Source organism: Paramisgurnus dabryanus, chromosome 16, assembly GCF_030506205.2.
Source record: "Paramisgurnus dabryanus chromosome 16, PD_genome_1.1, whole genome shotgun sequence".
Lineage (NCBI taxonomy): Eukaryota > Metazoa > Chordata > Actinopteri > Cypriniformes > Cobitidae > Paramisgurnus > Paramisgurnus dabryanus.
This window is the reverse complement of record NC_133352.1, coordinates 30585189-30608769: the sequence shown is the minus strand read 5'-3', so window position 1 is coordinate 30608769 and position 23581 is coordinate 30585189. Positions and strand designations below refer to the sequence as shown.

General features: G+C 36.8%; 1 protein-coding gene across 1 annotated transcript in view; it reads left to right on the top strand.

Moving 5' to 3' along the window:
- The window catches only part of spock1 (SPARC (osteonectin), cwcv and kazal like domains proteoglycan 1), a 188145-nt gene that overhangs the window by 139217 nt on the left and 25347 nt on the right, over positions 1-23581 (top strand). The window contains exons 5-7 of the mRNA XM_065275194.1: positions 7481-7595; positions 9610-9742; positions 11404-11518. Of these exons, the coding sequence (XP_065131266.1) occupies positions 7481-7595; positions 9610-9742; positions 11404-11518 (363 nt within the window). The remainder of the gene's footprint in view (positions 1-7480; positions 7596-9609; positions 9743-11403; positions 11519-23581) is intronic.

Sequence of the window (23581 nt, the reverse complement as noted above, 5' to 3'; positions counted from 1 at the left end):
GCTTGTTATAATTTCGAATGGCTCTCGGAGCACAATGATGTCACTCACCAGCTGGTCTATAAAGTTAAGAACAAGGGGGCCCCCTAGTGGTGCGGGGCCCTACGCAGCTTGTGCAGCCTGCGTATAGGGAGGATCGGCTCTACGAACATGCACTGATAAACTCATAAAGTCTGTCCGTGTTTCGGTGTGGTGGGAGTCACAAGTGAAACTGTTAAAAAGTAATTTCATTAAAAATGTTCAGTTCTGTGTTTCCAGAGGGGTTTTGACACTTGAAATCAATCTTAAAGTGTCTCTTTAATCTGTTTCTGAAGGCCATTGAGACACACTCATAACAGAGACTCAAGTGTTGTGGTGTCTATTAAGTGCTGTCTAATTCTTTGTTTCTAGATGCTACCATGTTCCTGTGGTTAAACGTTATTAAAAGTGTTTTTGATTTAAAACTCTTGCTGTGTACTTCAGCGGTTTATTGCCTTGTAACAGAAGCCCTAGTAAGTAGGCTATACACACACATATGTTGAAATCCCTCACATTTGGTTTTAGACGTAGTGACACTGTAGAGGCATATGCTCATACTCCACAGCATCTGAACCTGTCCTAATGCTAACAAATTTATACTTGTTTCCTGCTTGTATAATAACCTTTGTAACATTATAAATGAGTGGCAAATTACTATCGGTAAGATTTTAGAATTGTTACCTTCAACATAAAAATAAAAACTCTCTCTATCTCTCTCTCTATATCTCGTGTGTGCTTTTGAATGAATTGATTGACGCTTGATTGCCACGTTGATGCCAAAGTCTGCAGATGGCACAGATGGTATCTGGTAGGCAGACTCTGTAATGTAGAGGGCATGGACTGTGTGTGTGTGTGTGTGTGTGTTAGTCTCTGTCAAGGTTGTATGTTTTTACTACAAAGCATCACAGTATTATATTAAAGAAGATTATGTGTGATAAGAGAAGGTCTAATCTAAATGATTATTTGTTTATAAGGTGACATTTGAATTTCGCTGCGAGCTGATTGGCCATCAGGTAACATTCAGACTCGTCCTGATTGGGTAATAGCAGGTGTAAATGCTGAAAACCAGATTGGCTAATTGAGTCTCATTCATCCTGCTGCAGTAATTACAGTTTAAAAGTAGAAAGAGAATTTGCTTAAAAACGCCCCCGGTGCAATGAGCTGATGTGATTGTACCTGAATCACAGATGCGTTATACTTTAAATCTCCATTGAGACTCACATTCAGTGTGCGGTAGGGACGATAGCGCATTTCTGTGTGTGTGTGTGTGTGTGTGGCAATGTTTACATCTGATGCAGTGCAAACACACATATTTAACACATGGCTGGATTTGGAGGACTTCGAAAACTTAAAAGCAATACAAAAACATATTTACAGAAAAAGTTTGTTGTCTGTGCATATTGTGTTGGACAAACAGATAATTTGTCTCACACACACGCACGCACACAGCTGTAGGCCAATATATATGAAGCCATGTTGCATTTTTATAGGATTAATATACTGACTATCAAATCATGCAGGTCTCTCTCTCTCTCTTTTAATTCAATCCATAAAAATGATAAAACTTCTGTTCTGCTGTGGCCCTGAGGGGCGACAGGTTTCCATAGCGATGCCATGCGAGGCGTATGATGGAGGAATCACCTCTCCAACAAACGAGTGCAGACGGCTTTTATTTTTCAGTGAAATGAATTTCTCATCACTCACTTTCTCCTGCAATGAAATGCATCAGACAGAGACAAATGTGGACAGTAGATCGCAGAACAGATGATGGACGGACAAATAAATAATGAATTGTGTCCCTAAGAAATGAGGGAGAGAGACAGGAAGGAGGAAAAGTTGAACATGTTCACAGTGGCACCCTACCGTACTTTTTAATATTTTAGCTTGTAATTGAATTAATGACGTCATCTAGGAATGGTTTCACATGTTGTCCTTAAGAAACATCATTCAGTATACAGTATACACTGTGCAATAAGCAGTATGTTAGTGTTTGAGTGTGTGGGTCGATTTTGAATATGTCTGCTTGGTTAAACAGGAGCTGAGATTGTTCATTCAAGCCTGGAATGAAAAGTGTGAAGAAGTAAATATCGCCCATTCTCTCCCTCTCTCTCATTCTCATCTCACATTTATCAGACAGGATCTATCACACTTTCCTATTTTCATTCCCCACATTCGTAGCCTGCAGTGGCAGAAGTGTTTGGGGTTTGTCTCTGAATATGAATGACCTGTTTCTGTTCTTATAGAAAGCGACTAAATCAAATGTATAGAGAGATAGATTGCTACACTGTTACATGTGTGTACCTACTGCAGGGCCGGATCTAGGGGGGCTGGGGGGGCGTTTTCCTTCTCCCCCCCCCCAAAAAAGTCTCTAAACAAAAAACATCTTTTGTTGCCAAACACTAGTTGTTCAGCTCCTGGCCACTATTGTCTGATTAGCTTACTCAAACTTTGGAGGTCTCTTCAGCAGTATTTAACTCACAAACAAAAAAATGCATCTTTAAAATATATATCAGAAACAATGCAATTTAGTATTACATAAACGTAATAACACAACACATATTAAAATGAAACTTTTTTTATAGTAAAACATGCCCAAAATAGCCCCTTATCCTTTCTTAGACTCACCTCATTATTTATTCATTCAAATACAACAGCCAATGGCAAGTCTCCAGCAGCATTTAATCTGTTTGTTTTAGACGTAGTTCTGATTATTAAAATTATTCAGTAAATATACAGTATTCTCAGCTGAAATTTTAAAATCAAATTTTGGTGGTTTTGTCATCGTCATTTGTCAGCTAATTCAGCTCGCATTTGAGGAAAACTTTACACGCAAAAATCTACAGACTTTTACCTTTAGGATGAGCTGTCACTTTGCAAGGTCAACTTAAGGTAAAACGTTGTATTTTATAATTTTGTATTATAATATCTCATTTGTTGTGTTATGAACAAAGCCGAGTGATTTATCTTTGCTCTCGTCGCAACTCACACTTACAGTATTTTAGGGCTTATGCTTTTGTCTGGTGCTGTTACAGAATATCCTTTGACGAATTTGTCATGCAGGTCAAATTGCTTGCATGTTGTTTCAAAATAGATTATTTAAAGCGTTGTGCTTTGTTGTGATATTTGAGGTTGCTGCAGCAGCATGTACAATAGGGTCAAGAATGAATTAATATCCCTTTCGTTCTTTCTTTCTCTCAGTAGCTAAATATCATATTCAAGAAAATATCAAATCATTGCTTCCATCATAGGTTTAAGAGATCTGAACTCCATTAATAAAGCTTACATAGACTAAAAGAGTAAACAAACGAAGAGAAAGTATACTTGACACGCGTGTGTGTGTGTTGAAGGCCAGTTGGCATGGCTGCACTCCAGACGAACAGCAGGTTGGCATCAAGCTTTTCTGATATTCTCACAAAAATGTGAAGGTCAGAGAGAAAGATGAAGTGTTTGACCTCAGATGAATGTTCCTCTGTCTTTAGTTCCGTGATGATCTATCTCTAGAGATCTGCTGTGTTGAGCAGTCTGACACTCACGCTCTCGCAGACCTTTCAAAAGTTTGTTTCAGTTTTCTGATATTCTGCTTAGTATTCAGTTACAGTAAGGATGATTGTGTATTTTTTTGTGTTGTGTGCCTTTCAGCTAAAATATATATTTTGTATAGCGCTAATGAAATAACTTACTTGCTCAATATGTATTAATTTCTTTCAAAATGATTTTAAGTATCAAGTATTTTATGTAAAAGTGTTTCTATTCAGAATTAATCATATTTACAAACTCTAACAAGGTTTGTGCTACTGTAGTTTGATTTATAAATATTTAAACATCTAATCTTAGAGTCATGAGAGGAGGGAAGATCACGAAACCTGATGCCCAAAAAAGCATATTCAAATCATTGCGTGTGTGTGTGTGTCTGTTTTTATGTGACCTAACTGAAAAGTTCTTGTAATGCTCTTCAAACATGTCCGCATCCTCTTCTTCCTCATCCTACTCACCGTCTTCTTCTTTCACCTCCCCCTCACCCTCTTCTTCTTTCACTTATTTCTTATCCACTTCATCATTCTTTTCCTCTTCCATTTCCTCATCCTCCTTTTTTCATGCTCCTCTTTTTTATGCTACTCATTCTCCTCTTCATCCCAATGCTGTACATCCACCTCTTCCTTATGCTACACTCTAAAAAGTGCTGGGTTGTTTTTAGGGCTGGTTTTTCGATTAATCGTTTTTTAAAACGTGGTCGATTAAAAATTGATTCTCAAAGAGCAGAATCGATTTTTTTCATATTTATTTCCGCAAACATTGAACTGAGGAATGGAAGCATTTTAGATTCCGCAAACAAGACGTGTTGTGGCTTTTAATTTCTTTTTATAAATTACCCACTTGTAAACTGCTGTTCACTGTTCTTTTTTATTAATATAGTATGTGTATTAAATCTATATTCATTGAGTTGAATCGAGAATCGAGTATAAAAACCTACCTGAGAACCGGAATCAAAAATTTAATCGAGAATTGGAATCGAATCGATTTGATAGCTTGTGCATCGAAATCGAATCGATCTGGAACATCTGAATCGATACCCAGCCCTAGTTGTTTTTAACCCACACTGCAAAAAGTGACCTTCTTACTTTGTATTTTTGTCTTGTTTTCAGTAGAAATATCTAAAAATTCTTAAATTAAAATGATTTTACTTGATGAACAAAATGACCTAAGAAAATACAGCGGGGAAAATAAGTATTTGACACTCCTGGGTAATGAGAAGCCTTTATAGGCCATCAATTAGGACTAAAGCAGCTTATATCAATTAGTACTAATAGGGGGCAGGGTTTCTCTCTCAATACTGACAGATTTTAGGTGATCTCTTGGCTTTTTACATAGCAAAAAATGATTTTCAAGAAATAAATTCTTAGTATTTTTGTCTTGTTTTCAATAAATTATCAAAAAATTCTTACCCATAAAACAAGCAAAAAAATCTTCCAATGGGGTAAGCATAAAAATCTTACATTTTTTCTTAAACACTAAATTCAATTCAAATTCAATTCAAAACTTTTTTTGCTTGTTTTATGCACAAAAGCACTTAAATTTGATATTTTTAGTCTAAAAACTAGACTTATTTTCTTGGGTCGTTTTGCTCATTAAGAAAAAGCATCCTAATTTTAAAATTTTTAGATATTTTTACTGAAAACAAGACAAAAGTAATTTTTTTGCAGTGTATGCCATTTTGCACCTTGTTCTCTTCATGTGTTCAATACTTATTCATATATAAGTATTGTGTCATTTAATACTGTGTCATTTAACTTCATTTATTACGACTCAACTTGTATACTTAAATGTTCTGATTTCTTTTTATGAATTCAATATTTGGCTTGATTGCTACATCTGGTGGAAATTTTGTGTCAATAGCCCACTTACAAATCCCCTTACTGATGAAAATGCTGATGTGTCAAATACTTATTTCTCCCACTTTAAGTCTAGTTTTTAGACTAAAATATACAAATTAAGTGAATCTGTGCTTAAAACAAGCAAAAATATTTGCCAATTTGGTGAGAATTGTTTTTCTTGAATTAAGTGTTTAAGACAAAAGTAAACTTAATTCAATATTTATTTTCTTACCCCATTGGCAGATATTTTTACTTGTTTTAAGCACAATTTCACTTAAATTTTAGATTTTTTGTCTAAAAACTAGACTTATTTTCTTAGGTAATTTTGCTCATCAAGAAAAAACATCTTGATTTACGAATTTTTTAGATATTTCTACTGAAAACAAGACAAAAATATTAAGTAAGAAAGTCATTTTTTGCAGTGCAGGGCTGGGTCACTATTGGACAGAACACACTGCTGCGTTGAAAGGACCCAACTGCTGGGTTAATGTCAATCCACCATGGGTTGAAAAAACCCAGCATTTTTTAGAGTGTATTCAACCTCCTCTTCCTTCTCTTCCTCCTCATCATCTGCATCCTCATCTTTCTCATTCTCCTTATCCTCTTTTTCTTTCACTTCCTCCTCTTCCTCTTTTCTCTTTCTTCTCATTCTCTTCCTCCTCTTCCTCATTCTACTCATTGTCCTCTTTTCTTCTCTCCTCCTCATCCCCCTCTTTCTTTTCATTGTCTGCATCCTCCTCTTTCTTCTCATCCTCCTCATTTTCATCTTCCTGCTCATTTTCCTGATCCTCATCTTCCTGCAGCAAAAACAGCAGTGAGTGTGAAAGGAAACAATGTTTCTCCTCTTCCTCTTTCTGTCAGGAAGTGTTTACACTGAGCTATTTCTCAAAGTCAGCTCTCTGTGTGTGTGTGAGAGAGATGATAAAACATTTGCCAGAAGGCTGCTCTATTGTTTCTCTTGTGTGTCTGCTGGAGTCCAGCTCTCCCGTCCTCCATCACATTCTGCCTATTTCTTTTATTCCATCCCACTGACTCTCCTCTGACAGGAAGAACTGGCATAAAATTTTGAGCGTGTGTGCGTGTGTGTTTGTGTATGGTATGTTGTAAACTCATTGTGATGCAGGATCTGACAGACAGGCTTAACCTCAATGATCAATAAACATGTTTTAGAGGGAAATGAGAAAATGTTTTTATCTTTGCAAAGCGTGTTGTGATTGCCAAGGTGTTTTGAGTTTTAGCATGTTGCTAGGAAGTCCCTATTCTAGGATTTCTCAGGTTTCTATGATTTTCTGACTTGCATTCATCCTTCAGTGATCTTTTTATTCATATTATTAATTTTTTTTTAAAAATCAAATCCGTCTTTATCAGCTGCAAGATCTGGTTACATGCTGACAATGCGAAGATTGATTTACAGTACTAAACTATCCATCCATCCATGCCTTCTTGGATCTTGCTTATCCTCTGCAGTGTTGCGGGATGTCTGGTCCTTATCTCAGCATCTTGGGTCACACAGGCACAAACACTGCCTAATAATAATATTAATGGCAATATGATAATATCTGTGTGTTAAATGGGACATTTCACAAGATTTTTTAAAGATATAAAATAATTCTTTGGTGTCCCCAGAGTATGTATATGAAGTTTTAGCTCAAAATACCACATAGATAATTTATTATAACGTGTTAAAATTGCCACTTTGTTGGTGTGAGCAAAAATGTGCCATTTTGGGTGTGTCTTTTAAAATGCAAATAAGCTAATCTCTGCACTAAATGGCAGTGCTGTGGTTGGATAGTGTAGATTAAGGGGCAGTACTATCCCCTTCTGACATCACAGGGGGAGCTAAAATTCAATGTCCTATTTTTTCCACATGCTTGGTTGTGAATGGTTTATCAAAACTAAGTTACTGGGTTGATCTTGTACACATTTTCTAGGTTGGTAAAAGCACTGGGGACATTTAAAGCACGTTAACATGCAAAAAGTCAGATTTTTATGATATGTCCCCTTTGATACAAGATTTAAATTGTTCATCATCTCTGGTTATTGGAGCTGGAAATTCTACTTATGACATCAGTCTCTCTTTTTCTTTTTCTCAGGGCTTGACACCACTAAAGATCCCTGTATGAAGGTTCACTGTCCACCTCACAAAGTGTGTGTGAGTCATGACTTTCAGACAGCCATCTGCACCAATCACAAACCTGCACCGCACAGGTAAGACATGCATTAAATTGATGAAAGATACTAGATTATGCTTAAATGTACTGTATATCACATGAATAATGCATAATAGGCCCACACAGAGTCTTTTTACCGTTTCAAATCTATGCAAATACCAGTGAATGGGTTTGAATATGGTAAAGCTCAATAGGTTTTAGGACAGAGCTCTAATGATTAGCAATTATATGTAATTATGGAAAACAGACTTGATGGTTTTCTGAAACATGTTTTTTTCTGGTAAGACTGATCTGAGATCAGCAGTGTAATGTCCTCAGTGTGGAGATGATATTGCTAATTTACTTCAATATAATGCAATGAACTGCGAGTCACGGAGTCATACTGTAATGTACCATAATATGGTGTAATATACTCCATTATACTGTAACGCATAGCAATATCTAGCAGTTCCCCGTAAAGAGATAAAAGCGTCTGCTTGAAAATTGCTCATTGAAAAGCACTCAAGAGTGACTTTACCAGAGCGAGAGAAAGAGTCGTGAAAATATAAGAAAATATCATGTATTTGTACATGGTTTGGGTGGTCAAAAGTAAAATGTCAGGAAGAAAATAAAACAGCTGAAGTATTTAAACTGAACTGTCAGGCATCTGCAGACAGCAACAGTGTTTGGTTGGAGAGGGTTTAGGTTTTCGATACAAGGACATCGACCAATTGTTTAAAAACAGCCAATGATCAGGGCAGATTATAGCCTGCCAATCAAATAGGATTTTACAACATAATACTTTGAAACAAGAAGTAAAAAGCAAAATGATCTGTATTTATCAGTATTGGTAAGGGGTGTAACGATACACTTGTGTCACAATGCGATGCAGATCTCAATACTGAGCTCACAATACATTTCGTATCACAATATTAAAATGCTAAATTTGGTATAAACTGGATTTAAATAGAATTAAACTTGAACACAGGGCAATGGTGACACCAGAATAAAAATACATTAGACATATGGTTTTACTCACTGTTTGCATATAAATAATATAGGCCCTTTTTTACCGGTTAAATCAGACATTTGGCATTATGAGGACTCACAAATACCCACTGCGTTGTTATTCATTATACTCATAGTTATTTATAGTAGTTTTATATACAGTAGTAGGCCTTACTGTCTCAGTAAACATTTTTTTTCAAACAGTGCTCACTTTTTCACTGCAGACATTTGTTGGCATTTTAAGTAGACAAGATGCATGCACACGGCCCCGCCTCTCCGGCTAATGCACTTAAGTACATGATGAGAATAAACCTTCTAACATGCTTCTAATATTCATATTGCTAAAGTAAATGCAATTTGGGGATTTAAATTATGTTAGCGCTTTCAGATAAATATGTAAAGTAGCTGCGTTACAATTAACCCTGTATTAGTTTGTGTCCCGCTCTGTATATAATGTATTTTTCCACATATTACTATTATAGCAAATGGATAAAAACTATGGAACTATGAAAGTCAATACTGTGACTGAACAAATCCATTAGATTGAGATGCCTGCATTATCGTATTTATCACTGACTGATGTTCAGGTGCACCTTATTAATGAGCCTTAAAGTCTTATGTTTATTTGACAGGGAGTTTACATTTCATTTTGTATGAAGGCTAAATGCAAATTAAAGGTGAACATCCATTTATTTATACTATTTAAAAAATATTAAATAGTTTTATAGGAGGAGGTTTCATAGACGTTCAGAAGTTTGGTACAGACATTCGTTATGGGGATTTTTTCAACATTCATACGTCATCCAATTTATACCGTATCAACCGAAATTTAGAAGTTTTTCATTCTATAGATAGAAATTTAGACCCTAGATAGAGAGATAAGAAAGAGACAGAAAGTGATATGTATTTTTGCCTTCCTGAGATGAACAGGTTGATTTGATGCTTTTCAGAAGATTTTGAGTGGCATTAAAATCTTTTGTCACATTCCTCATCTTCTGATCAAATAAGCTGCTTGTGTTCTAATATTGAACCACAAACTCATTTTGTCTTTATTCCCTCTGTAGCATTAAGCCCAGAAAAGGAAGCCTTCTCCATAAACATTGGATGGGTGCTATGAATCATGGGAAATGTAGGGCATGTCCTGTTGTTCACTCCAACCCAGTGTGTGGGTCTGATGGACACACATATTCCTCAAAGGTGAGATATTAACTATGATATTTGCATCAGATCATTAATGTTTAAAGGTCAGTGCTCATCAGCAGGCAGATTTCGAAATCACACACGCATGCAACATTAAACTTGAATATGAGAACTCTCCTAAAGGGCCATTGAGAAGATACATAAGAGACACTGATGTGACCGGCATTACTTTGCGTGAAGTATATATTCAGTCTGATCTCTAAAGGTTCACCTGAACACCTTCAGAAGCAGAATCATTTTGTCCCAACAAAGCAAAAGCAACCTTTTAAAATCAAATATCAACCCCCACTTCTCCCTCTCTCCTGGTGTAAATGATGTAGTGTGGTGTGATGGATGGTGAGATGGATGAACTGTGTCTGCTGTTGATATTGGATTCTCAAACGCTGCGCCCCTCGGCTCGGGAGCAGAGAAACACCTAAACCTTCAGCCTAACCTGTGACTCTTGTCTGTGACCTCACTACTTTAACCCCACCCACTCAATTTCCTTCCCTTCAACCTGAATGAAATCTATTGTATGAGATTGAGAGCGAGAGACATTGGAGCCTGTAGTGAAAAATGTGTTCCTGTAGCCCAATTGGTAAAGCATGGCATTAGCAGCGCAAAGGTCACAAGTTCGATCTCTTCCAAATTCCTAGGTACAGGAAAAATGACCTAAAATAAAAAAAATGAACATGTCTGTCTATAAAAAGAAGAACGGAGTTATGCTGTGATCAGACGAGACGCGGTAGAGGCGTCAAGCGCGAGTTACTCAAATGCTAAGTCGATGTAAAGACGCGTTGACGCACGACTGGAGGTCTCACGGCACGAAAGAGGCATTTAGCACGGTGTGGTAGACATGATTCCACCTCATTCGCACATCTAGTTCCCGCGAATGCCGTGATTTGAACTTTGCCAGAAAAACACGCCATGTTAACCAATAAGGAGCTTGCTCTAGAAGTGACGTGATTGCAGGAAGTGAGCGGAGTCGCAGAAGCCCCTCCCATGATGCAAATTTCCACGTGAATGTCTCAATGACTAGAATTTCACACGCGGCTTTCACACGCGAATGACACAAGTAAACATAAAATGTTCAAGCGGCAAGGTGGACGCAAATTTGATGCCTCAAATGTGGCTGGTGTGAACCCACGGTTAGGTGTAGTTTATTATTTTTAAGTTTATTATTTCATATCCTGGTCCATCATTAAATGATTAAGGGGAGTAAAAATGTGACCAATGCTTGATTTTCATTGCAAAGAAAATGAATCTAGCCATGTGCATTGTGTGCCATGTCATAAAAAGTGCCTGCTGTACAAGCGTCGAAAGGATTTATGACAAAAGAGGTGCTCACGTTCACAAAATACACGCGAGACAATCACTTAACACTAAACTTTGATTCCACATGAGATTAGCTAGTATGTGGCAAATGCAGGAATGTCTTTCTATATAAATGCCTTCAAAGCATCTGCAGCAGGCACGTATTTTGACATGACACGTGATGCACATAGGTTCATGTGACGCACCGAACACATATTTTGACATGACAAGCCACACACATGATGGACTAAAATACATGTTTTGAAGAGCTTTGCATCAAGCGCCCAACCACATTGTAACCTCAGACTGTAATATGCTACCTGTCTCCAAATAAATTACCCAGAATCCTCTCTGTTTTTCCACAGTGTAAACTTGAGTACCAGGCTTGCAGCTCCAGCAAGAGTATCACAGTGAAGTGTGAAGGTCCGTGTCCCTGTCTGCCAGCACAGGACATCATCAAACCACATACTGAGAGAAACGGTCAGTCATTTCCCATTTGTCTGCTCTGGACAGAGATAAAATCTCAAGAAATTACATTCAGAATGGAGACTCTGGCTTTCTTCGCACCGCACATAAATCTGATATATTTTTTCTGATCTGATATTTTGAACCGGCTGCTCACGCTGTTATTTAGCAAGTGATGAAATCTGATCTTCTTGTTCCTACGGTGTGGTCAATATTTATTGTAGTTTCATCAGTTGCTTCAATAATGTTGTCAGTCTGATGCCACAAGTCACCTGCAATGTGCTATATTAAGATACAATAAAAGTGTGTTTGATGTTTAGAAAAATAGATCTGAGGAAAACTAGCTGTACAAAGCTTAAGGCGAGCACATGGAAAGAAAGAAAACACACAGAATCCTCACTTAGAGTATGCAAACATGTGCTTTTGTGTATGTATGTGTGTGTGTGTTTCCTGAGGGGACAGATGAAGTGATAGTGAATGTAGGTTTGGAAATGGCACTGGACATTACAAGGACAAGGTCACCAAAAATAGACAGAGCGAGAGAAAGAGAGAAGGACAGATGGATGATTGTGTTTGAACAGAGGGTTCGTGTTAGTTTCTGTTTTGGTGCCCAGGAAAAAAATCATGTCTGACATCTTTTTAAAATCTCAGTTGGGTCTCTTGAGATTAAGTTAATCAAATTATACATAAGATCTTAAAATCACAATGAAAAGGAAGTAGCGATATAGTCGTGCCATACATTTCCGAGTAAAACAACAATTATTGGTGTAAAGGTTGTGCAGGACTTGAATTCGTCCATCGAGAACTTATTGGATCGTTGGGAGTAAGGTCATGTTGCTTATTGCTTATCACTGCGATCTTTTCCTGTTTCGTTTATAACATGCATTTGAAAAAGCAACACTCATCAAACATAATCAATATAGGCTACATACACTTTATTATCATGAAAATACCTGAAAAAGCAGAAAGTAATTTCCTGGAGTTGCATGTGTAAATGGTACTTTTTCTTCGACATATATTGAGTTCCCACACGAGAGCGGGGAGATTAGCAATTTTGATTAAAGATTGTGCGTGTTAAAATATAGATAGTTCATTTGTAAAAAATAATACCACAATATTCTAAAAAAAAACATGTAAGTTTTAAATTTTAATTTCATTGTGACTTTAACATCTCGACGAGCACTAGTTCGTGTGCGGCTTGACGTCAGTTTTTTAACGCTGCTAACAATATCTATATAGCCTACTGTCTACAAACATTAATAATATTTACATTACTATACATCGTTTAAAAGGTAAACGTGTTAAGCATCAGTGTATGGTCTCTGTTTTGAGATACAGATGCTCTAGCATCATAAATGTAGTATTTTGTGACAGAAGTCCAGATGATAACATGCAAAATATGAACGGGACTTCTAACCTTTGTGTTGATATAATAATCCAGTCTGTTTCAGATGTGTGAATAACCCATGAAATCCGTCTAATAGAATACATTCAATAACCATTTTTGTCCACAAATGCGAAATATAGATATATAGTCTGTTGTTTAAATCAGATTTCACATTAACGTCTTGTAATAGAATATAATATACAATCTGAGGACTAATTATGTCGTAACACTGTATATGAGATTACACTTTAGGTTCCGCTAAACAAATAAACCCGCGGTCAAACTTTGTTTCTAAAAATAGGCGGGAGTATAATACATAATATTCAAACAGTGCTGTCAAATATCATGACGTCATCTGACTCGCTCGTTCCTCCAATGACCTCATGGAAAATATTGATAGACAGAACGTGTAGCCAATTAGATAACGAATCCAACGATCTTTGTGTGACGTTTTATTTCCTGCTGTGGAAACTGCATATTATATGCTAACATAAGGATAAATAATAACAAGAACGAACGTGTATCCATGTAAACAAAATACTTTTATTTTGGGGCTGACTGACACTTAGAAAAAGCACTAGTCTTACAAAAACCTTTGCAAGAACCTCATTTTTGGGCCTGTTGACCTCAAACGAGAAACACCAACAAACATTTGTTTTTCATAATATGAACTCAAACATTTCAAATCAAATACTTTTGAGACCAGATGGACTGAGATAAATGAGTAATAACATTTTCCTGTGGGTGTCTAATTCAGATTCATGTGTTTTCACATGTTGGTGCTTATTTGCCAAAGGCACCGCCGTTAGAAAAAAGCTGTCTGTCTGCCTCTCTGTCTGTCTTTTTGTCTCTTTTTCTCTCTGTTATGTTTAAAGATGTGAGCAGAGATGAAGGTTCAGTCTGATATGGATTTTTGATGTCTGTATTTTAATGACTTTAGAGAACTGACACAATCTTTAATTGGAAAAGTGCTGCAGACATCAGAAAGCGATTTACACAGTTAGAGGGGGGGGGGGGGGAGTGTGACAAATCCATTATTTAAATTTCTCTATTATTGTTTCATATTTGCCTTTTTCCATTTATGTCCCCGTTCTTATGCTTTTATCTTCTGATCAGTATTTTCATCTTAATCGGCTTTGTTTCATCTGCTTATGATTCAAATGAATCAATTTATGGTGCTCTTGATGTTCACAATGAAAAAGGGAGGCTGATACTGTAGATGTTTTAAAAATGTTTACTATGATGAGCACTGACAAATTACACGACCGCAACAAGTACTAAAACAAAAGAAAAAAGTCACATTTTGTACTGTATATGAGTTTGTGCAATACAATCTGTACTTATTTAGCCTGTTTTTTGTTAAATTTCTATCAGTTAAATCCTAAGAATCAGCTTATTCACAAAGCTGTTTTACATGTTAAAATAGTTTCTTCTGTCAGATAAATATGTAGATACGACTAGTTTTTTATAGCACTCAGATCAGATGGACACGGCAATATTGGTGTCATTATTCATGTCGGTCTTGGGATGTGTTCGTTCTTGTGGAACCATCAGCCAATCGGCCGAATGTTATTTTCCCATCTCATGTTTGCGCCGGCTGACTGAAAGCCAGTAAGAAAAATATATGAGCACTAATACTGTAGATACTGTAACTGTCTACAGATCTACAGGTTTTAGAGATCTCCTCGTGCAGAGGTGACCCATGCAGCCCTGCAGGTGAACGCAGGTGTGTTTGGGTGAAAGAATGGGTGACAGAGGACGTGCAGAGAGAGAAAAGTACGATCTGAGAAAAAAGCGAGAGATTTTTCACTCGCAGCAGGAGAGAAGAGAGAGGAACAGAAAGATTACCTGAGAGAAAACAGTGAAGAAAGATGTGTGTGCGTGTGTGGATGCGCGTGTGTGTGTGTTTCTCACATTATGTTCTAAGGATTCATTTTTCACCCTTTACACTGAGATATAACACATATACACACACTCATCTTTCTTCATTGGGCCTCGGAGGGAAAAAAGCAATATGAGACTTTCAGAGGAAAATTACAACCACGGCTATTTGTGTGTCATTGATGTGTAATACTGTTCCGGGGTCAGTCCTGTTATACTGCACGTTTTTTTATGTCCCTGTCATTTATGTCTAAATATACGGCATGGCATGTTAAATTCACAGTTTGTAGAGATCGTATTTGTAAACATCGTAAAAGGGACAGTAGTTTGTTAGTGGATAATGTTGTGTGGCTCAAACAGAAATATTAAAGTTGTTCTTTCTTAAGCTTCATGAGTTTGCATTACATGTAGTCAATATGTTAATGAGATAAAGCATGTTGGGCGTGCTGTCCAAGGGGAGGGCTTCGAGCTCAGAATATTAGCCCGAACCCGGAGTACTCCCCCCTCTTTAACTGGGATAGATGTACCAGCAAAGATTGAGGTGATGAGATGGGGTGAAAGAGGGATGCTGCAAAAAACGGGACGGCCATATATAGAGACCTCTTCACGCTTATTGTTTGGATTACATGCTCCTCCCGTACTTAGTTAAATAAACTTCATAATTTTTTTATTATGAGTGTTGTTTCAATTGGTGATAATTGTTTTCTTAATATCAATTTATATACTATTAGTATTTTCTAATGTCCCTTTAAATAACAAGGTCAGGTCTGTGATGACATCATCTTGAAGGAAGTGACATCAGTAAAAATTATCAATGGATTTTATGGATTCTGAGATATTAGTCGGTTCTTCTCAGTAAGAAAAGGTTAAAGAAAGATTTACTTACAGTATGGTGAGAGCACTGTTTATATTTTTAAGTATTATTATATGTTAAATAATAAAATTTAAATCCAGTACATATACTAGAAATATGGTGTTTTTATGTTAATATAGCTCTGCGGCCCTCCAACAAGGTGTCCATCTCAGAAATGGCCCCAAGTAAGTTTGAGACCCTGTCTTTAGGTGAACATATATGAGAAGGTAACTGGATGTGAACTGTATCATAATTTTGGGTTTGTTCAGTCTTAAAGTGGCAGTCACTCTTTTATTTCAAACCTAAATATTAATATATATAGTATTGGATCGGTGTATAAATATACCGGTAGTATTGGATCGGTATCGGACGATCCTGAATCCCAGGTTTCGGGATCGGAGGCAAAAAAATGGTTTGGAGCATCCCTACTCAGTACAAAACATTCCTGTTTGATAACCTAAATTATCAAATGGACTTAAAAATGTCAAAGTAAACTAAGATATCAGACTTGTGTGATGAACGATGATTGGCATACATTAAGGGCCCTATCATATAGCTGGCGCAATGCAACGCAAGTGTTTTTTGCTAGTTTCAGTCAGGGGGGCAGGGTTTCATATTTAATTGAAGCTTCCCGGGGCGCCGCCATTGCTTAGCGGACCCCCACCTGCTGTTAGCATTCCATTGACTCCCATTCATTTTGGCGTCACTTTGACGGGGAATAACTTTACATCTGAGGCGTTTAAAGACTCCATTTGTCCATTAATTATTTCTAAAGAAACACGAAAATGTATAAAAGGCTCCATTACCATGTATCTTATGTTATGGCCCAGTAGAAGCAGTTTTTTTGTGATTCTTTATTTACTGAACATTTTACAACATAGCCCAAGATCTGCCAAAAAAACCCCACAGGAGATTACAATATGATATTACAAAACCGTATATTGCAGGATAATAGGTACCATTAAGGATTACAGGTCTGATACAGCAGTAGAAGCAGTTTTTGTAAAAAATAGGCTAATGATTGCGTCATAACCTGCGACTCTCTGTAGCACAGTAGAGAAATTACCGTATTGACAGGAGGAGAAGCTCCTAGGCAATCTTTTACTTTCTATGAGGCAATCGGGTGTACGTGGAGGCATAAAGTCAAGGGAGATTATTAATCAGAATACTTACCAAAATTTGCTCCTGTTCACGCTCGCCGTCTCTGCAAGATTCGGTGGGTGATTTAGATTTCTCATGGCACGGCTATAAGAAGACTTACAATTGTCAGACAGGTTGCTCACGTGACATCTACGTCATTAAGCTCAGTTTGAGTCTGCGCAGTACGCTCGACTAGAGCTGTAATCGGGCCTTAAAAGTTAGGCCCGAAATGTCCGGAGCCCGACAGAATGCAGCCCGAACCCGAACGTACATTTAGATTGACAGCTTTTTAAAAGCCCGAACCCGTTTACAGCCCGACATTATTTAAATGTGCGCACACACACAGCTTTTGTCAAGAATGAGAAATTTACACAGGTTTTAACATTATTTATTCATGACTAATAATCTACACGCCACTTGGAAGTTGAAACAAAGAAATAAGTAATCTGTAACATTGTAACATCTCATTCTAAATAGGCTTATGCAATACACTATAAATATGCCAATAAAATTATTATTTCTTAACGAATTAAATTAAGATAATACATTCTGAATTAAGATGGGTATTTGGCAATAACGAAATTAAGAGGCAGGCTCCGCGGGATTTGCGTCGGCACTTCTCTCCATTACTGCCAACATTAGTCTATATCCTCTGTCTAAATTATGTAAGACTCGATTCATATTTAGTTATACATTGAAAAACCTACTCACCAAGATAAGGCTACATGTTTTTGATGAGGAAAATCATTAAATCCACTGTAAATGAATTCAGCGCGATCCTGCGCTACTGATTTGAACTTGACCGCTCATTTACCTCACAAAGCTGGAGCGGAAGCCCGAGCCCGCCCCGAGCCCGTGTAAAATGTTAGAAATGAAGCCCGAGCCCGTCGGGTCCCGACGGGTCCCGTCGGGTTCGGGCAAAGATCTTCAGCTCTACGCTCGACCCCCAGAAAGTGCATGCTTCTAATTGACTTCACTTGTCTCCGTTGAATCCAATGGGGTCGCTGTGTCCATTTCTTTTACTGTCTTTGGTTTCAGTTCGATGCAGTTATCAATTTCACCTCCAGTGCCATATTGTTTAAATAGCGAACGCACTTGCACCCATCAGTTCACCCATGGGCATGCTGGTCTGAAAACAAGAAGTGTTCAGGTGCAATGTTGGCACATTGCTATTTTGATTACTGAAAACGATTCCACATATTACTAACGCACCCTTTAAATAAAAAAAAATGAAATGACAGTGCCTATAGGCAGGTGCACAACGTGCTTACAATGCTTATTACACACACAGCAGCACACAAACATACCAAATATAAAAAATTAAAGGATTACAATGTAAAATATTACTATTGTGTATATTATAGTGATTGCATGTATCAGAATTACTTATTTGCAGTAATGACAAATGTAATTGGTTTCCTCTCTGGAGAAGCGTTCCATCTTTGCTCTTGCATGTAAATAGCAAATCCGCCATGGTGCAAGCGCAACTGGCTTTAAAGGGAATGGGAGATGAGACTCTGATCGGTTTATTGCATTGGTTTATTTTAACTCCCAAAACACATCCATGATTCATTAAGAAATCCCATTTGGTCCATGTGCCTGGCGTGCCAATTGTTTTTTCCGTAGCTAAACTAGCAAAGGTAGATTCGGACCTGTGCACCATGCGCCTCAGACCATGCACGTTGATCGTTAAAATAGGGCCCCAAGTTTTTGTTTTCATCCTGTTATGCATTTTCTTGCTGTTGTCTTTAGAAACACAACATTCCTGTGGGTGTTTTTAATCTCATTACAGCTCTCCAGAACATTCAGCGTATGTGTGAATCTCAAGTTCATCTGTCTCACATTATTATTAAATACATCAGGATAAATGTCATCCGAGGATTTGACTCTCTCTTACTGAACATTGTTTTCAAAGGTCAGACATATCAATATCTCTCACAGGCAGTTTAAATGATATTTCTGTGTCTGCCTCTCACATTAAGCAATGATGTACGATTGCTTAAATGTGTTTATTGCTTAACATTAGACTCTATCTGATGCTTTTCGCTGTCACATTATGTGTGCTTGCAATCTTAAAGCTGCAATCCAACTGCAATAAAACACAAAAGTGCAGTTTATTTAACGTACTTACCTTTATAGTCAAATGACGTCAAACTACAAATACCCTTCTGAATGTTCAAATTATAAGTAATTATTCAAAGCTACCATTGTGAGTCATGGTAAGGTAAGGACACTCAACAACAATTTTTGTTTATTGTAACGAAAAAAGTTATGTATTGCAGCTTAATGTTAATGTTTCTTGCACCAAAAGTAGTAATTAACTGCTGTTAGTTACTCATAATTATATTTTTTAGTCTGTAGTTACTGTACCATTAACACTTTCTATAACCCCTGTTATATGTGCCTTACCTCTTTGAGTCCGTTCCTCCCATAGTGACCCATTTAAGAAATTCTAAGTATTACATTTAGTGGTTGCCAAGGTGATTTTAGAAGAGTGTTTAGCCATTAAAAGGATGTTGATAGCTGGTTGCTAGGGTGCTTTGAGTGGTTGCTAAGCGGTTACTTATCTTGATGGAGGTTCATTACAGATCTGAGTAGTTTCAGGACGTTTATTAGAGCACCTGAGATTAGTTTAAGAGTTATGTATGTGTTGAAGGTGACTCTTGTTCTTTAGAGAAGGCTTCTGTCTCTGGATGTCCTACTTTATTCTCTGATTACCCATAATTCAGTGTTGCCAACACAGACTGCTTTTCCCTACAGTTCCTTATGGGAAGATACATGGAAGATACACACAAGTGTATGTGTGTGAGAGAGAGAGAAAGAGAACACACTGGTGAATTTGCATTGTTGGCAGACTTTATGAATTATCTGAAGAGCTGAGCAGCCACACACTGTCGGCGGGTGGCCCTGTGGATTACAGTGTACTTTGCTTAAAGAAAGTAAAAGGAGCTCAAAGTTCAACAGAGTGAGTCTGAAAAAAGACAAAAGGAAACGGCAGCTAATTAATTAATGATCCTCAGTTATCAGTGTTTCCCTCTGTTAGTCCTGCATTTACCGATAGACGAGAGAAGATAACTGCTCGCTCTCCCTCTCTCACACACACATGCATTTTCTTTCTTTGACTGCAAGCCAATTAATTAATCAAACTCGCTTGTAGATGAAACATCTAATAGTATATGTGGCCTGTAGAGGCCTTCAGCATGCGTGAGTGTCTCACACACATAGATCTTACTGAGATTTGGAGGTATTGTGAACATATGGTGCTGGAAAGAAAGATGTGTATCCCAGAGCAAGATTTCACAAACTCTGTGATGAAATGCAAAAACAAACAGCTTGTGGGCTTTAGTGACTTCATCTGCCTGATTGATATTCAACTTTCAATTAATTCAATCTGTTTGCTTTTTTATTTAGTCTTCAAAAAATTGTTTATAAAAGGTAAAACTTTAACACCATAAGATTGCAAACATAAAAAAGTAATTGTTTAGAAACTGTACACATTAAGAAAGTCAATTATTTAACACTTACATTTAAAAATTTTCTCAAAAGAATGTTTACTGTATTTGTCTTCTCATAGGTGTTTCTTTTGTTTGGTGATAATGTCTATAAAGAGCTGTGTAAGCGCCTCTGGTTTTTGACCTCCTGTAGTGTGCTGGTGTTTGTTGAAAAAATACAGTAGTGTGTTGGTGTTTAAGTAAATACAGTAGTGTGTTGGTGTTTGTAAAGTAAGTACAGTATTGTGCTGGTGTTTAAGTACAGTACAGTAGTGTGTTGGTGTTTAAGTAAATACAGTAGTGTGTTGGTGTTTGTAAAGTAAGTACAGTATTGTGCTGGTGTTTAAGTACAGTACAGTAGTGTGTTGGGGTTTGTTAAGTAAGTACAGTATTGTATTGGTGTTTGTTTAGTAAATACAGTAGTGTGTTGGTGTTTGTAAAGTAAGTATAGTATTGTGTTGGTGTTTAAGTACAGTGCAGTAGTGTGTTGGTGTTTAAGTAAATACAGTAGTGTGTCTGTGTTTGTAAAGTAAGGACAGTATTGTGTTTGTGTTTGTTGAGTAAGTACAGTAGTGTGTAGTTGTTTATAAAGTAAGTACAGTATTGTCTTGTTGTTTGTAAAGTAAATACAGTAGTGTGTTTGTAAAGTAAGTACAGTATTGTGTTGGTGTTTGTTGAGCAAGTACAATAGTGTGTGGTTGTTTGTAAAGTACAGTATTGTGTTGGTGTTTGTTGAGTAAATACATTAGTGTGTTGGTGTTTAAGTCCAGTACAGTAGAATGTTGGTGTTTGTAAAGTAAAGGACAGTATTGTGTTGTTGTTTGTAAAGTAAATACAGTAGTGTGTTTGTAAAGTAAGTACAGTATTGTGTTGGTGTTTGTTGAGCAAGTACAATAGTGTGTGGTTGTTTGTAAAGTACAGTATTGTGTTGGTGTTTGTTGAGTAAATACATTAGTGTGTTGGTGTTTAAGTCTAGTACAGTAGAGTGTTGGTGTTTGTAAAGTAAAGGACAGTATTGTGTTGTTGTTTGTAAAGTAAATACAGTAGTGTGTTTGTAAAGTAAGTACAGTATTGTGTTGGTGTTTGTTGAGCAAGTACAATAGTGTGTGGTTGTTTGTAAAGTACAGTATTGTGTTGGTGTTTGTTGAGTAAATACATTAGTGTGTTGGTGTTTAAGTCCAGTACAGTAGAATGTTGGTGTTTGTAAAGTAAAGGACAGTATTGTGTTGTTGTTTGTAAAGTAAATACAGTAGTGTGTTTGTAAAGTGAGTACAGTATTGTGTTGGTGTTTGTTGAGCAAGTACAATAGTGTGTGGTTGTTTGTAAAGTACAGTATTGTGTTGGTGTTTGTTGAGTAAATACATTAGTGTGTTGGTGTTTAAGTCTAGTACAGTAGAGTGTTGGTGTTTGTAAAGTAAAGGACAGTATTGTGTTGGGTTTTGTAAAGCTAATACAGTAGTGTGTTGGTGTTTGTTAAGTAAGTACAGTATTGTGTTGGTGTTTGTTAGGTAAATACAGAAGTATGCTGGTGTTTGTAAAGTACAGTACTATGTTGGTGTTTGTTAAGTAAATACAATAGTGTGTTGGTCTTTACAGTAGGTGTTTGTTAAATAAGTACAGTAGTGTGTATGTGTTTGTTTAGTAAATGCATTAGTGTGTTGGTGTTTGTTAAGTAAGTACAGTATTGTGTTGGTGCTTGTTAGGTAAATACAGAAGTATGCTGGTGTTTGTAAAGTACAGTACTATGTTGGTGTTTGTTAAGTAAATACAATAGTGTGTTGGTCTTTACAGTAGGTGTTTGTTGAGTAAGTACAGTAGTGTGTATGTGTTTGTTAAGTAAATACAGTAGTGTGTTGGTGTTTGTTAAGTAAGTACAGTATTGTATTGGTGTTTGTTTAGTAAATACAGTAATGTATTGTTGTTTGTTATGTACAGTACTATGTTGGTGTTTATTAAGTAAATACAGTAGTGTGTTGGCGTTTACAGTTGGTGTTTGTTGAGGAAGTATTGTAGTATGTTGGTGTTTGTTAAGTAAGTTCAGTATTGTATTGGTGTTTGTTTAGTAAATACAGTAATGTATTGGTGTTTGTTATGTACAGTACTATGTTGGTGTTTGTAAAGTAAATACAATAGTGTGTTGGTCTTTACAGTAGGTGTTTGTTAAATAAGTACAGTAGTGTGTATGTGTTTGTTTAGTAAATACATTAGTGTGTTGGTGTTTGTTAAGTAAGTACAGTATTGTGTTGGTGCTTGTTAGGTAAATACAGAAGTATGCTGGTGTTTGTAAAGTACAGTACTATGTTGGTGTTTGTTAAGTAAATACAATAGTGTGTTGGTCTTTACAGTAGGTGTTTGTTGAGTAAGTACAGTAGTGTGTATGTGTTTGTTAAGTAAATACAGTAGTGTGTTGGTGTTTGTTAAGTAAGTACAGTATTGTATTGGTGTTTGTTTAGTAAATACAGTAATGTATTGTTGTTTGTTATGTACAGTACTATGTTGGTGTTTATTAAGTAAATACAGTAGTGTGTTGGCGTTTACAGTTGGTGTTTGTTGAGGAAATATTGTAGTATGTTGGTGTTTGTTAAGTAAGTTCAGTATTGTATTGGTGTTTGTTTAGTAAATACAGTAATGTATTGGTGTTTGTTATGTACAGTACTATGTTGGTGTTTGTAAAGTAAATACAGTAGTGTGTTGGCGTTTACAGTAGGTGTTTGTTGAGTAAGTACAGTAGTGTGTTGGTGTTTGTTTAGTAAGTACAGTAGTATGTTGGTGTCTGTGGAGTAATTGCAATAGTGTTTTGGTGTTTGTTTTACATTTAGATTTAGGCATTTAGCAGACACTTTTAGCAAAAGCCATTTACAAAAGTGACGATAAACAGCAAAGCAATTTGTTTTCACCAATAATTAGAAACACAACCTGTACAGAGAGAGATTTTTTTAAGTAGGCAGTGCTTTTAACATGTTCATGTCAAGTGTTCACGTAAGAGATGTGTTTTTAAATGTTTTTGAATGTTGCTGAGATGTGGCTGACTGGACAGGAGGGAGATCATTTCACCAGCAAGGAACGGTCAATGTGAATGTGCGGGAAAGTGATTTTGTACCCTTTAGCGAAGGTACCACAAGGCGTTTCTCATTTGCTGACCGCAGGGTTTTGGATGGGGTGTAGATGTGTAAGAGTGATTGGAGGTAGGTCGGTGCAGAGCAAGTGACAGATCTAAATGCGACTTAAACTGGACGCGGGCAGTAACTGCTAGCCAGTGGAGAGAGATGAGGTGTAACATGCTCTTTTGGGCTCTTGGAAGACCAGTTAAACTGCATTCTAAATCA